Source organism: Chroicocephalus ridibundus, chromosome 3, assembly GCF_963924245.1.
Source record: "Chroicocephalus ridibundus chromosome 3, bChrRid1.1, whole genome shotgun sequence".
Taxonomy (NCBI): domain Eukaryota; kingdom Metazoa; phylum Chordata; class Aves; order Charadriiformes; family Laridae; genus Chroicocephalus; species Chroicocephalus ridibundus.
This window is the reverse complement of record NC_086286.1, coordinates 37,693,719-37,709,845: the sequence shown is the minus strand read 5'-3', so window position 1 is coordinate 37,709,845 and position 16,127 is coordinate 37,693,719. Positions and strand designations below refer to the sequence as shown.

At 39.1% G+C, this 16,127-nt stretch overlaps 1 protein-coding gene across 5 annotated transcripts in view; it reads left to right on the top strand.

Moving 5' to 3' along the window:
• Window positions 1-11,791, top strand: part of BIRC6 (baculoviral IAP repeat containing 6) — a 188,023-nt gene extending 176,232 nt beyond the window's left edge. For all 5 annotated transcript variants that reach the window (XM_063328808.1, XM_063328811.1, XM_063328812.1 and 2 more), the window contains 6 exons: window positions 609-826; window positions 1,491-1,652; window positions 3,201-3,278; window positions 7,883-8,071; window positions 9,963-10,097; window positions 11,108-11,791. In XM_063328808.1, coding sequence (XP_063184878.1) covers window positions 609-826; window positions 1,491-1,652; window positions 3,201-3,278; window positions 7,883-8,071; window positions 9,963-10,097; window positions 11,108-11,287 — 962 coding nt within the window. In that variant the 3' untranslated portion in view covers window positions 11,288-11,791. The remainder of the gene's footprint in view (window positions 1-608; window positions 827-1,490; window positions 1,653-3,200; window positions 3,279-7,882; window positions 8,072-9,962; window positions 10,098-11,107) is intronic.
• The last annotated feature ends 4,336 nt before the right edge of the window (window positions 11,792-16,127 follow it).

The following is a 16,127-nucleotide window of genomic DNA, read 5'->3' as shown; positions in this document are numbered from 1 at the left end:
ACAAATAGTATCTCATCCAAACAGAGCTATAAAATTATTGCAAAAACATGTTCTATGACTTTTTTGAGTTGCAGTGACAGCATTTGCAATCGCGTTTCTTTGCTGTTGTGTTTGTAAGGGGTTTTCCTCACAAATGTTTGGAGCGTATGCCAAGAATAGGAGGCAGGCAAGTCTGCAAGGGTAGCTTTTCACCCTGGCAGCCCAGCCAAGCAGATTTTGCGTAGTAATAACACATTGCAGCCACCACACAAGTAAATACTGTTGGCACTCTGCTTCACACTGATTCCCTTATTAGCATTATTACGTATTCATAAGTACCGTTAGTTTCCCGGCCTGGAGAGGCTGGTAGCTTTCCAAATCAGAAATGGTGTACGTTTGACAACTTGCACTTGAAAGCTTGTAAATTTGCTGCAGAAATTAATTTGACCCAGGACTGTTAATGCTTTGTTTTCTCACAAAACTAACTCAAAAGAGACGTTATTTTTTTGCAGTAATATAATGCAAATTAAACTTTCCTGATTAAAAAATACTTAGAATCTTTACCCAAGACCTAATCCATTATTAACTTCACTATTGTCCTGATGCATTAAAATTTTCTTCTCTTCTAGATACATTTGAAATGGTTTCTGAAGATGATGACGGAAAATTGGTTTTTAAAGTAAATTACCACTACATGTCTCAGGTAAAAAATGCAAGTGACGCCAACAGTGCTGCCAGAGCCCGACGTCTTGCTCAAGAAGCTGTGACTCTTTCAACATCGCTGCCTCTCTCATCTTCATCCAGCGTTTTTGTACGCTGTGATGAGGAGCGGCTTGACATTATGAAGGTAAAGAAGCAAAGTTATTTTTATTTCCCTTTTTCAGCTTGGCAGATAAATGTTTAAGAAGGTGCCTTAAATAAACCAGAGGTATTTCACGTGTACTTTAATTGCTGTCCAAACTTTAACATAAGTAGTCGTATTTTAGTCTGATGCCGATTTCTCAATAACTTGGCAGGGGGCAGGGAGAGTTCATCCACCCCAGGGCTGCTCTGTTGGCCAAGCAGATGTCACAGAACAAGGTTCATTCTTCTTCACCTACTCTGAAGAGAAAAGTTTAATTTTGTTACTCCATTATGGTCCAAGTGTATCTTCGCACACGACCATTTAAGTCGATTAAAAGCAGTAGCTATGGAGGAGTTTGGACCTGAAGTTTGAAGAAAAGTCCTATTAATAGCATCCAATAGGGGGTAGAGTTTTAGCTCCTTCTGTTTTGTTTTCCGTTTATAATCTGGAGAAATGAGAATTAGCAGAGAGCTTCACTTACCCAGAGTATCAAAATAAACAGACTGACAGCCTGCATGTGATTATGATGTGGAAATAAAATGCTTCATATAACGTAGAAAAATCTCAACTGTTTGGCAAATATAAGGGGTTTGGGGTTTTGGGGGTTTTTTTTGTTGTTTCTTTTTTTTTAAAACTGGCATCTTTTTTTCTTTTTTTACAATGGTAGGTTCTCATTACTGGTCCTGCAGACACCCCTTACGCAAATGGTTGCTTTGAATTTGATGTATATTTTCCACAAGACTATCCTAATTCCCCTCCACTTGTGAATCTGGAAACAACTGGAGGCCACAGCGTGAGATTTAATCCCAACCTCTACAATGATGGCAAGGTAGGTCACCTTTGCTCCCGTGTATAGATGTCACAAGAAAGTGAAACGGATGAAAATTTCTTCATTTTACAATCAAATGATCAGCCGCTCCCAATATACTGCAGGAAGCTGTTTGGTTAAAACTGGTCTTCAAACTGAAATGCCGAGTGACTTAACAGTTTCAAATGGGAATGATCTCCTTTCTGAATAGTCTTGGAGATTTTTTTAAAGCCTTTATGAGCTAGATTGCAACAAAATGCAAGTAATTTGGACCTAGAAAAATGTTCTTTCCCATCTTCTTTGCTAAATTAACCAGCTGGAAATCTATTTCGCCTTGCTGAAATACCCAGGATCCTTTCCACGGACAAAGTATGCTTCATAGCAGCTGCAACTGAACGTGTTTGACAAGTGCCCCGTCTCTTTCCATGCAAAAGTGCCTTTTGTGGGAAGATAAAGGCTTTCCCTAATCTCAGTAGCCTTTATTTAAAAAAAAGTAACTCTAAAGTATGGACTTAATGACAGTTTTCTCAAAAAATAGTAAAGCTTTTTCAAATAATATTAAAAGTTAAGCTTTCCCCCTTCCCTTCCCCATCTCCTTGGTATGTTGTGGCTCATTGTAAAGGCTCCAAAAAGCTAACAAAAAGTCAAGTGCGTATCAGGGAGATGCAATTTCTATTTGGAATAAAAATAAGCACACGTTAAATTCTCTGCAGAGCTATAGAGATGGCGATGCGTATGTCCCCACCAAAGCACAGGCCCGCAGAGTAGCTTTGGCTGTAGCACTGTGGCACTCCTTCAGCCTTTTTTTGTGTGTGTATGTGTAAACATTTAATCCACAGGCTAATATTTTCCCCTTATTCCACTGTCGTTCATGGGATCCCTATTTTCAAAAGCTGTAATATTCCTTTCCAGTACTAGACACGGAGTTTTCTCTTAACATGGACACCAAATGTAATTCACACCGGAGACTTTATCTCCTCTTTTCTTTGCCTAATATACCTTAAGTCCTGGCAAATACTCGCCTCTAAATTTCCTCTCCTTATTTTGTCTCTTTGTGTTCCCTATCTTTGATTGTTCCATTTTGTGATAAGGTTCAAGAACTCCATACGCTTCCCTAAAGCCCGGATCAGTCATAAAAGTTAACGAATATTTCCAGTCCCTCGATGGTCTGTGTGACAGAAACCACCTTTCACATGCTTAAGCAGAACGATTGTCTTTAAAACCCACAACAGTAAGTGTTAGAACAGTATTTAAAGAGGAAAGCAGAGAATCAGATAGTATTCATGATTCATTTATTTTTGGAGCCACTAGAATCCATAGGTTTTCCTTGAAGAAAAGTAATCGACCTTTACTTTGTTCATTTATTAACACGCTGTTCTTGCTTATCCACATTATTTTTATCTGCTTTTATTTCAAATTAGTTTCATAGGAAACAAATTTGTCTTTCAGAACGCAGTTATACAAAAGTTTGTCAAAAAAAATTAAACATAATGTTAACATTTTGTTCTGCCCAGCGGAACAATTTTTTCATAATGTTTGTCTGTGGTATTAATAATGTCACCTTTTCAGGTGTGTTTAAGCATACTTAACACGTGGCACGGGAGGCCAGAAGAGAAATGGAATCCCCAAACATCGAGTTTTTTGCAGGTGAGCATTTCTTCTTTCTCTTCAGTAGATGTTATTTAGGAGTAGTAAGTCGTCTGTCAGTCCTAAGGATTCTTTTTCTAGTGCTTTTAAACCAGAATTTTCTTAAATAAGCATAAGTAAGACAAAAGTCCAGAAAACGTCCTTGGAACACTAGCTGGAAGATGGCATCAGCTTCTGGAACTCTCTATCACAAGCTAGCTATGGTGGAGACAGAGCAGGCTCCACGTGGTGAGAGATGAGGAAGCGAAGTATGCTAGTGAGATCTGTAAGGGTAGTCCTTCAAAGTCTACAAGTAAGCTGAATAGAAGAATAAAGCTGAAGGGAGTTAAAGCATAGGTATACTGTGTTCAATAACAATTAGTGTTAAATTAGACTTGAATTTATTAGGACATACATTCTTTATAATTTTCAGCTTTATATCATAGAAATGCACTGACTAATAAGCACATACATTAAATAAAAGTAAAGCTTGCAATGGCTTATTTCCTATGGCGCTTCCTGAATTTATTCCTTCCTTGGAGGAATTATGTAGCACAAGGTACGTTTTCTGTTCCATATCCTAAAAGTCTTTTGGCAAAGTTTGTGTTTCAGCATAGTAGAATAAACAACCCTGGCCTTCAGCAGAACAGATTTCGGCTTGTTCAGGAATCGGCCTTGGAGCGCTGGTTGACCAGTCTCCTAAAAGTTCAAGAATGGTCTATTCCAGTGTGCGGAGGTCAAGCAAGAGTGGCAGAAGGCCAGCGTGGGTAAACAAGGAACTCCTGCCTAAGCTCAACTGCAAAAAGAAAGTACGCAGGAGGTGGAAGGAGAGAACGGGCTACTTTTTAGAAATAAAGACACTGGCCATTCAGGAGAGAAATCAGGAACACCAAAGCTCAGCTCAGGTGAAAATGGCAAGGGATATAAAGAGCAACAAGGGCTTCTTATACATTTTCCTTAGGCTTTCCTGCCACTCAGTGGGGCAGGGAACCTACTGACAAGGACATAGCAAAGGCAGGGCTCATCTCTGCCTCGCTCTTTAGGGGTAAGATTTGCTTTCCTGTGTCCCTGAGCCCTCACTAGGAAGGTCTGTGAGAATGAGGAATCACCCACAGTAGAAGAAACAGTATTCAAGCTGATTGGACCCACAGGCTCATGAAACCAAATCTCATGGATCAGGGGGTGCTGAGGGAGCCAGCCAGTGTCATTGCAACGCCACTAGCTCTCATCTTTGAAAGGTCAGAACAATCAAGGGAGCTTCCTGGCAAATCTCACACCCAGCTTCAAATCGGGCAAGAAGGAGCTGCAGGCTGGTCAGCACCACCGGACTCCTTGGGAAGATTATGGAGCAAATCCTCCTGGAAGCTATTTTCAAGCAAATGGAAGACAAGAAAGTGATTGAGAACAGCTAGCGTGGATTTACTGGGGGCGGATAGCACTCCTGGCCTGGTTGCCTTCTACAGTGAGGTGACTGGCTCTGCACAAGGGGAGAGCGGTGGACATAGCTTACTTTGACTATAGCAAGACCTCTGATGCAGGCCCCCCTAGCACCCTTGTAGCCACATCGGTGAGATGTGCGTTGTAAGTGGGTGAAGAAGTGGCTGGACCAATGGCAAAGAGATCTTACGGCTGTCTTCAATACCTAAACGGGGAAGGTATAGAGAAGATGGAGCCAGGCACCTCTTACAGATGCAGAGCACTAGGACAAGTACCAGTTGACACAAGATGGGACGTGGGAAATTTTGATTTAAATATTAGGAAAAACTTCTTCACATGACAGTGATTGAACACTAGGACAGTTGTCTAAGAGAAATGGTGGAATTTCCATCCTTGGAGATACTAATGTTCCTTCTTCCTTCAAGGGACAACTATGATTTGGAAATCTAAGTTGTGGTTCCTTACATAGTGTCGCTTTCCCAAGATACAACTTCTTAATCAAGAGATGAACTAAAATTTTGGACTCTTTAACTATAAAATCAGTGCAGAAAGGTGCAAGTAGTATGGAGTCTTATTTTCACTAAAGTCTTTTTTTTTTTTTTTTTTTTTTTTTTTTTTTTTTTAGATTAAAGTGTTAGATTTGATTGTAAGAAATCTCACGCAGCATTTAAGCTTCAAATTTTGAAGTTTTTTAGGGTATCATTTTGAAAATAGTAAGAAAGGTGTTGGAAAAAGTTCCCACCGTTCTGGGAGAAAAACACTTTGTAGCTTTTAAATGGAAAACAGCTGTAGGACTAACTAAATTGCTTGGAAAGGATGAAGCTGTACATGTGTTTTCTGGCTTAAAGATGAAGCTATTGTCAGACCACCCAAAATACTTCAGAAACTCACTTTTATAACCCAAATGAATGTGGAAGATCAGTTTAGAGTTTCTCATTCATTACAATTATAATTCAAAGTAACAACTCTTTATTAAGGCCAAGAAAGTACAATGGTGCATAGTGTCAAATTTCTCTACCTAGCTATTTAAAAATACATATATCTCTAAAATGTAAAATTTTAAAAAGCAAAACCCAACTACTTCCAGACACATGTAAAGGCCACAGATCACCAAAACACCTTAGGTACCTGAAGTACTCTGTCTTTGTCTCAGCACATTTGCATTAATATTCTGCCTTTTTCAGTGTCACAAGTGGCCATTTTTGTGCTGGAACCTGATTTGCGAGGCACATTCTGTATATTTTAACGCATTTACCTATATGTTAATTTTTAAGTGTGACACAAAACAGCCATGGCTGCTTCTAGATGAATGCATGGCGGGCACGGGAGACAACGTGATGGTGCACACCATACTGTATAACAGCAGATAGCTGGAGCACCTACTGGGAAACAGAAAAACTTAATTTTCCATCTCAGCCCAAAGGAAGATGCTAGTTCATGTTTCCCACTGCACGGCCACCTGCCTTATCCATCAGGATAAAGACTGAGCTGCCTGAGATTGCCTTTCTGTGCTATAGTCAAAGCACAGCAACTACGCAACTACAAAGATGGTGTCACAGCACCAAAAGCAATAAGGGCGTGTTTCTGTGAGGTGATGGTGGGACTGAGATTAACCTGGTTTATTCAACTGGTTCTTGGGCTGTTGCTTTGATACGAGTTACTGGTTTGGCGTTGTGTCAGTACACGTCGCAGAGAGTATGGCAAGGTGGAACGGCTTCGTGCTGGCATTGCTACAAGAGAAACTCTGAGACCACACCACCTTTAAGCAGAGAGCACAACTACCTACTTCTTGGGGCGCTGCCCTGTGCAAGAACCAAAGCCTTGAACTGTCACTGACACCGTATCTATCTGACGTGAGCTGGATGTTCTGCACGTTCCAAGAAAAAGGACTGTTGTCATCCATATCCAAATTCACAAACCGGGCTGCTAAATTAGGGGATGGCTCCAAGCTTTATATTGTATCTAGGGTGGGAGGAGAGTCAGCTCCAGAAAGGGCTGCCCTGACGTTTTTAATCTCCTGCAGTGGAGGTCTTGCAGCTAAGTATCGTCAGGTGCTGGAAATGCCATTTTTAGGCACGTAACATATCATCAGTTTGTCAATATTTGAGGAAACGTAAGTGTTCAAGTCACCTTTGTTGAATTCTTTATAGTTCTGGGACTACGTATGTGTCACAGAATTGTAATTCCTAAAGTTCTTGGTGGACTTGGTCCTAAGTATATAAGAAAAACCAAACCTTCATTTAATGAATTAAATGAAAAAAAAAACGATGTTTTTCTACCTATATAACAATGGTTTTGCACCTAACATCGTTCTGATTAAGTACAACAACAGGTTGACCGGGCCAAACACTCTAATACTGGGAAAATTAGCAAGCCAACAAATCAGGAATATGTAGTACATATACATTTGGATTCCGAAGTGCCCTATTTAATTCTGTTTTATATTTTAAATACTTGGACATATAGTTAAATGCCTTGTCTGCATCTATTCCCACATGTACTTGTTAATAAAATTGAAAGGGGCAAAACTGTCATTTCCTTATCACTGAATAGTTGGTGCTTTGTTGCTATAGTACTGAAAACATTTTTTTCCAGTCTCGAGAGAAATACTGAAGTTTTGTTTTAATGGCATGTGACGCTTTGTGTTTTATGTAAAATCTGAAACTAAAAGGCTAAAAACATACCTAAATCAATTGAATGCATTTGGAAGAAAAAATGGGATAGCGTGTATACCAAGATTAATTCCAGTGGTTCGCATTTTACCTCCCTTGTTCCTTTTCCATCAAGTTCAGAATCAGAAGGATGAGTAAGCTCAGACACAGGAAAAGTTCAAGAATTGTTGACTGAGAACTTGACAAATACACTTTCTTTCACAAAAGGCTGCAATCAGACATCTCTTCCTTTAAACGTTTTCTTTTACTTGTATTTGGGGTTTTGTTATTTTTAACTTATCTTTTCGTTTTCTCAGTGTTTAAGCTAAATACCTAGTTGTAGGACTTAAGTTTCTTTATGTGTAGTAGTGGCTTTGGTTTAAAAGCACGGACATTCCCTACTTGCAAGTAGCCTGTACTATAAATGTCAGTACTTTGCCAGAGAAGTGGTTTTGCACGTAAGGTGAGCAAAACTACGTATATTTATAAAAACAAGCGGGTGGCACAATTTTAATATTTAGTTTCTTTTCTTAACAGGTGTTAGTGTCTGTCCAATCCCTAATACTGGTAGCAGAACCATATTTTAATGAACCGGGTTATGAACGATCAAGAGGTACTCCGAGCGGTACCCAGAGCTCCAGAGAATACGATGGAAATATACGACAGGCAACGGTCAAGTGGGCAATGCTTGAACAAATCAGAAACCCATCACCATGTTTTAAGGAGGTAGGTTTTGTGAAACACAGTAAATACCTTCTTGATTTATTTATCTTGTTTGAGTGTTAAGAATAATGCAAATATTTGGAAACATCATGCATGAGATGTCCATTTGAGCCTCCCCTTTATTCCATGGGGCAAATGACTCCAGAGAGTCAGAGACGCAGCCCCATCGGAATGAAAATGCGTCTCTTGTATAGATTATCTGAGCACTGCTCTGAGGAGCTGGCTTCTTGTTAAGACCTATAGAGTTTTTGTAGGGTTGTGTTAGGAACCTTAACCATGATGATCATTCAGTAACATAAATGCAAAGGCATCCTGAAAACTTACGTCTATGAAAGAACGTACATCCTTCAGCTTCAAAGATCTTTTGTCTTCACAAATCTGAGCTGTCTTCAGTGTCTTAAATGACAGGTAGGCTCCAGAGATCCGAACTGCTGGTCTTTGGCAGTTCTTCCAAGCCCCATTATGGATATAAGGAATGCATCCAGAATTGGAGCCAATTATGCCTTCAATATGCAGTTTTTCTTTAGACAGATAGCTATATTCTGTAACGTCTAAAGGGAAAGATGATTTTGTCAATTATGTTGCAGTATTGCCAAGAACTCTCTGTGCTCAATAAAATTTCTTTGATTTTATTGTTTCTTTCACCAGGCAGAGTTTTAGAAAACCATTTAAGACAAAGCCAACACTAAGCAGAGTTTCACAACTTTGTCTGAGGATTGATTGCTTGGTTTTTTTAAAACTCAAATCTGTACAGAAATACCAAAATTACTATGCGATCAAATGCTGGTTCCACCCAAACTGGAAGTGGCTCAACTACTCTTGCCTGGGAGCTCCAGTTGTCCCCAGAGGTGCTGCCTCTGCACAGGGCACGTCCCTGTGGTTGTACCTCTTCCATAGCAGCTGCTGCGATCCTGCTCTATGCAGAAGCATGTTCTGTTCCTGTGCTCATCACGTTGACAGTGTTTCTGCTCGTCTGTTTTCTGTTCAGGCAGCGAGTGGTTAGTGATAGGGGAAGACATGGTGCATACACTTCCTACCCATCCTTCTTTAATCAAATAGGACTGTGAAACCAAAAATAAAAGCCTTAATATTGTATCTATAATGACAGGACCAGAGGAAATGGTCTGAAGTTGCGGCAGGGGAGGTTTAGATTAGATATTAGGAAGAATTACTTTACTGAAAGAGTGGTCAGGCACTGGAACAGCCTGCCCAGGGAGGAGGTTGAGTCACCATCCCTAGAGGTGTTTAAGAAACGTCTAGATGTGGCACTTCAGGGCATGCTCTAGTGGCAGAGATTGTAGGTTGTTTGGTTGGACTCGATGATCTCAAAGGTCCTTTCCAACCATGAAGATTCTATGATTCTATCTGTGTGACCCTGCCCCTATGCAGATATAAACATCCATGTGTAGTGCCTGCATAGTGAACGGAAGAATGTGTCTTAACGTTTTGCCAACACTTTTTCTTTTCCCCGCTGTGACACTGTGTTTCTGGCACTCATTTACCCTTCACCCAGGTAACACAAGCGAAGCTGCAATGGCTGTACACGAGTCGTAGATTCATACAGACTGGAAGAGACATCCAGGCCAACCTCCTCCTCAAAAGAGGATCAGCTGAATTCAGACCAGGTTCCTCAGGAGTTTTTTCTAGTTGGGTCTTGGAAACCTCCAAGGACAAAAATTCCACAATTTATCTGCAACCTGGTTCAATGCTGAATTATCCTCATACTGAGGATAATTCAGCATTGAACCAGGTTGCAGATAAATTGATTTTTTTTTCCCTCCCCTTATATCCAGTTAGGCTCACAGGGATCTTGCAGATTTTGTACTGTTGAAGTCTATGGTTCTTAGAAAACAAACAAACACACCATGCTTTCATTTGGAATATTTTCTTGCAGGTCATCCACAAACATTTTTACTTGAAAAGAGTGGAGATCATGGCTCAGTGTGAGGAGTGGATAGCAGACATACAGCAGTACAGCAGTGACAAACGGGTAGGCAGGACTATGTCCCATCACGCAGCAGCTCTAAAGGTGAGACTTGCTTTTATAATTTTATGTTCTTTAATGCAAACATGACAAATGGTGACGAAATTGCTCAGCAGCTGATTTTTATAATAATAATAATAGAAAACCCCAGCAACTTTAAAACATGTAAACAAACCTAAGTTCCTCAGCTGTCAAGAGATACAGTGTATGTGCACTCCACTTCTCCAGAATTTTTTTCTACAAGTTAGATTTTCCTTTAGCACCCAAATACTTATGTAAGATATAGTTTATTTTGTTCTCTCTAAGGGTGGCTGGGGGTTTGTGATAAAGTTGTGCTACTGCCCATTCCTTGCCAGAAAACAAGCTTTTTGAATAGACAAGCAGAGTTATTGAACTGTGCTCCACTACAATTAATTTTACTCTGTGTTAAATTTTTATCAGCAGTTAGAACCATTATAGTGTTTTCTTCCTTCCTAGGCCAAGTATTATCATTTGTGTAGTTTGTGTCCACACAGACAACAGACCTTTCTTTTTTTTTTTTTTTCTTCCCCTGGGGGGGAAAAAAAAAAGTTTGAAAGGCTTCTTTTTTCTATTGCTAGACTTGCATTCCTTCGGTGTGACTGACTGGTCCTGTTACTGTGCTGAGTCCGGGAGTCTCTGTATAGCTGTCTCTGTAGGAGATCTCATCAAGACCATGAGCTCTTTATCAATTCATGTTTTGATGCTATGAACCATCTAGTCCAAGCCTGTTTCTGCTGTGATTGCAGATCAACTGCAAGACAAATAGCAGAGCACTATATAGCAGAGCATTATATTGATGCACTTGTTTGCTGCAGTTCTGTTTACTGCCTTTAATTTGTCCCTAGCAGCATTTGCTAATTGTTCTGTCAGTACAAGGAAAGCACCAGCCCTTAAATACAGGGGAAGAGTTCATCCAGTCATTGAAACAGTATATTTCCACCTTTTCTACTTACTCCTTTTTTTGCCTTGTGTTCTGTAACATCGTGAAAATTAACTGCAGTCTCTTCCATGCTGACTTCTTTTTGTATATTCAGCGTCACACAGCTCAGTTGCGGGAAGAACTTCTCAAACTTCCCTGTCCCGAAGGGTTGGATCCGGACACTGAGGACTCCACAGAAAAATGCAGTGCCACAACTAGTTCAGAAGAGACTCTGTTGCACGAACAGGTTAAACCCAGCAGCAGTAAAGATATCCCCACTGATTTCAAGTTATGAGTTGCATTGACATGGACTTTCTAGACACAAAGGCTTTGAAGCACAAGCCAAATATGTCAATATTTGTATGTAAGAAGCTAATTATGTAATAGGTAATGAAATTGAAACTATACTATGCCCTTAAGGATATACAGTTTAATTCAAGATGATCTTTTATTTACCTGTACAAGAGTGTAAACTTTTTTGTGCTTTTATTTTTCAATTGTGAGAACCACTGATTGGTATGTTTAAAAAGTTATGTATACAAGAAATGGATAAATCACTGATATATAAGGGAAACTACCTTAGGAAAGAATGTTTACTGAATGTTTATTATTTTTTTTTACTTGTAGAGTGAGGGCGGTTGTAACAAAGAATATATATTGGTCATTCTTACAGCTACTATTTAAAGTCAGAAAATTTTCACTGAATTTGATAGATTTTACGTTTGGCCATATATTCATGCTCATATTTGATTCTAAAGAAAACCTCCTGTATACTTCAATAAACGTTAAATGGACATGATCCCTCTTTTATGATTTACTGGTACATTTTTTAAATAAACTGCCATAAAATACGTTCTAGCCGAAGACTTGCACTTGTATGACTGAATTCATTACAGTCAACATATTTAATTTTATGCTTAATAAGTCTAAAATGCAGATGAAATAAATGCACATGGTTTTACCTCATGCCAAAATTTGGACTTCTGAATTCATCTTGTTTGGCTATTTTATGCAAACTAACAGTATTCTAAATTTTTTAAGGGCTATTCTGGAACAAAGTCTTTTCTCTGTTGAAATATCTGATTTTTACATAATCAGCTGTAGTCCTGAGTACAGGCAGGGGCTAATGACGCACCGCGCAGGACTCTAACGTTCTGTAGTTCTTACTGTATAGACTTATTTCCAATTTTATACTTGCAATCACAGATCCCTAACTAAAAAGGGCAAGGGATTTGTTTAACAATCAAGTCTCGCTTTTAACCTGACATGCATTACTATTACACTGTTCTTAATTTTTGAGCAGTCCTTGAAGGACTGAAAAGTTATTACTGGTATTACCTCGGACTAATGATCTGTTGTATTATAAATACTATAAATCAGGCAAAACTGAAGCTTTTTTGTTTTCTCTTTGTTCTTTGTTTATAAGTATCACGCTGGAATTTTTTCACTTTTTGTTTTACAATGTATTATTTCTAATCATTAAAAACGGCACCAACCGAGGTTGTGTTCTTATGCTGATGGTTAACAGACTTCGATAGTTCTGACCAAAGTACAGTTTTTCTGTTATATTGATGTGTTGTGTTAATCCAAGGCCTGTCCTGATTGTACATACCTCTCAAAATACCAACAGGCTCGTCTGCGTTACTTCAGGGGATCCTTAATCAAAAAGCAAAACAAGCCGCTCTGTGCCGGAGCTGCTGGTAAATACGTGAAACAAAGAGTTTATGCCACACAGTCAAAGTGTTAGACCTTCATCAGTGTTAAAACAGCACTGCGTTTTTCTAGATGGGTATTTACTTGCCTCCTATTACTGTACAAAATGACTGCGATGCTCTTGTAAAGGCTCCAACAGCAAAATTACTCACTGACTTCCAACTATATTTAAGTTAGTGGTTTCCATTAGAGCTCTTCATTTAGTGCTTAAACCATCTGCCTACAGGAGCACGGTCTTTTTACAAAATCCTGGCACTTGTACCAAAACCAAATGTATCAGACCTGAAGATCCTCCTTAAACGTGAAGACTTTTTTTTTAACCATTAAAAAACAACACTGAAATAAAAAGTACCTAACTTGCATTGATTTGACATTAAGAGGGTGGCTAACATGATTGTACCTTTTTCTCTTGTGTGTATTTATGGTATCGTAGCAATGCTAATGTAAAGTCGCTGCTGCTTAATTAAGCAGATGTAAACAGCTGCATGGGATATTAAACTCTTAATTTGTATCCACGTACCAATTATCATTTTTTCGCTCTTGCTGAAGGTAGAATGGCATTGTAACAAATTAATGCAGAGATCAGATCCTTAATAACTTTCAACTATGTTACTGTCTAGTAACTACACTGTGAACTTGGCAACAGATACAAAATACCTATTTTCAGTTTTTTGGGTATAACACATAGTTATGTTATTTTGCAGTAAAATCACAGTAAATCCAATGATGTATGTAGACAACAGTACTTTTTTTAAACAGTTCCCCTCGTCTTTTACCATTTCATCAAATTAAATAGAAACCTAAATAGATAGATCACAGTTTCTAGCCATCACATTACTGTGTTTTAACTGTTACGCTGTCTTTGTAGAAAATGTTTTAAAAATCAACAGAAATTATTTTCAAAAGCGCAAAGGGCAGCAAACTGCTAATCAGCTCGTTGTGGAATTTTACCCCATAGTTTTTGGTACTGCCTTTGCCCCAAGATTCACCACTAACACCCTGCCATGCCATGTAGCGGGGGATGTTACCAGCCGGTGGAATCGCTGCAGCCACTCTGTGGAAGGAAGAGCGCACCGCAATAATAAGTCAATAGTCTTTGCTGACGCTTCATGATGACAATGCCAAGCTTTTCTGACTGATTCAATCCATGCTACCTACCGACGAGGGAACAGCTCAGCAATCTATGAGACCTTGTGCTCCATGAGAGCAAACCACTCGTTATACTGATTGCTATGCATAAACAACGGTTCTGTTTCGCAGCTGTAGACAGAGTACTCTTCGTAGAGAGACATGAATGATAGCGCTGCAAGATTTAGGTGTTTCCTCTGGAATTTCCTTTGGGTAAAAGATGTACACATAAAGGTATGGATTAATGCTCCTCTGTAATCTCACCACTGCTATACATGAAAAACCAACGATAACAATCTAGAAAAACAAGAAAATTTGAAACATAAAAACCCTGTAAACAACCTCAAGTTTCACTCTGGTAATTACATTAGATATTTAGGTACTGGCAGAATAAAGTATGTGTGACTAGAGATTGACGGGGTCTGCAGCAGCCTGTTTGGTATTGTTGGTTGGGTTTTGTTACTGTTTTTTTTCTCTAAATCTTTGACGTAAGTTCAAGGTGGAGATCGTGCACGCCTGCTCTCCTGTCGAGGAGATTCCCTTGCAGCAGGTAAAGTCATGCACAGGTAAGGCACTGGACTACTCATAGCTTCAGTGTGGGTCTGTCATCAGTGCTATGGTTGGATGATGATCTATTTGGCAGCAGTAGAGCTCGAATTCTTTACTTAAAAAAGAATAATAATAAAGCAAGCTCCCATACAATACAGGAAATAAGTGTACCAAACTACTTATGATGGCTTTAACCTCTGCTTGCTATATCAAATAGGACATTCAGTTTCCGGCACGAATCACATTGTTAAAGAAAACAGTACTACAAAACAATATTTTTTTTCCATGCAACTATATAATCCTACACATAGGATGTTTATTAGGGGACCTTTTCCTGCCCCAAAATGTTTCTGGCGTTACATAAACAAATGTTCTGTTTTACACCCTGAGGCAAACAACTTGATAAGCAAACAACCACATTATTAATTTACCTTGTTTACCCATAAATATGTGAATACAAATCCAGCTGACCTACATTTAAGCTGGGACTATACTGTGTTACTCTGGTCCCTGTGAAGGAGACTTACTTAGGCTTGGGATTTTAGTCGGAGTTCCTCAGGCACGTCTTCTTAACTGTTTACCTCCATGGTCCCTTTCTATTAGTGTGGTTTAGAAGTGTTCTTTTTTTGTTCTCTTATTTGTTTCTCCAGAAGCCAGTCACCATCGCGTGGAGTCGCCTCCCTGGACTGGCAACTCCCTGTAGTTAGAAAACAGAAATTGGAAGCATTTTTCAATGGAAAGGAGACACAAATTTACATTTACCTTACCATAAGGAACAAGTACAAGGTACGGAAGCTATTTCAGATATGTGTTCTCAATTTATTTTTTTTACCCTGTATATACACACATACCTATCTATATATGTATAAATGCATCAGGTCTGACAGCTACTTGTCTTTGAAAAACAGTTTTCTGAGCTTTATTTTCCCTCTCTTTTTCCACAGATAGTGACAACATTAGACGGAACGTGCAGGCATTTATATCAGAACATGAGCTTTCTGAAATATAGTAAGCTGAATAGGGGTAAATGTAAGTTCCACAATTACTAAAACAAATCACAGGTAAAAACATTTCATTCTCCAGAGATTTAGTTGTTGCCATTGCTTTATTCTCCTACAGCAGGAGTGCAGAAAATACAATATCTACCCCTATAGCACAGCTCTAAAATAATCTCTCACCACTGCCTCTGTTTTTAATAAAGGCTCAGAGAAAACTGAATCCCAAACCACAATGCTCCATCTTGATTGAGAGAGTTCTGCATATTGTGACCTGTCATCTCTGATGGCTGCAATCTCTTCTTTTCAATGCTTCTTACCTCAGAAGCAGCTTTTTGGCTCTTGAAAAGTGATAACCTGCTCCACTGAGTTCTCCAGCTGTATTAATGCTACTTACCCTTTACATCAAGAATGCTTGTAATATCTGCATCACTTAATAATACAGTATCATCCTCAAATGTCTAGATAATATTAATGCTAGAGTTGGTAACATTTCTATAATCCAGATGATAGCAAAATTTTCTATTTCAAGGTGGTTTAGTTAAAAGTCCAGAAAGGCAAGAAGCAGGGTCCTTTATCAGTCAGAGACGGCACAGGGCGTTTAGCAGCCCCCCTTCTGATGGGAAGACAGCTGAGTTAATCTTAGGAACCAGTGCAAGCAGAGCCCTAAGGAAATCTCCTGGGCGCAAGAAAAGGCATGTTATTGTCCACCTCAAAAACACTTAGAAATGAGGTAACTACTGAGACTTG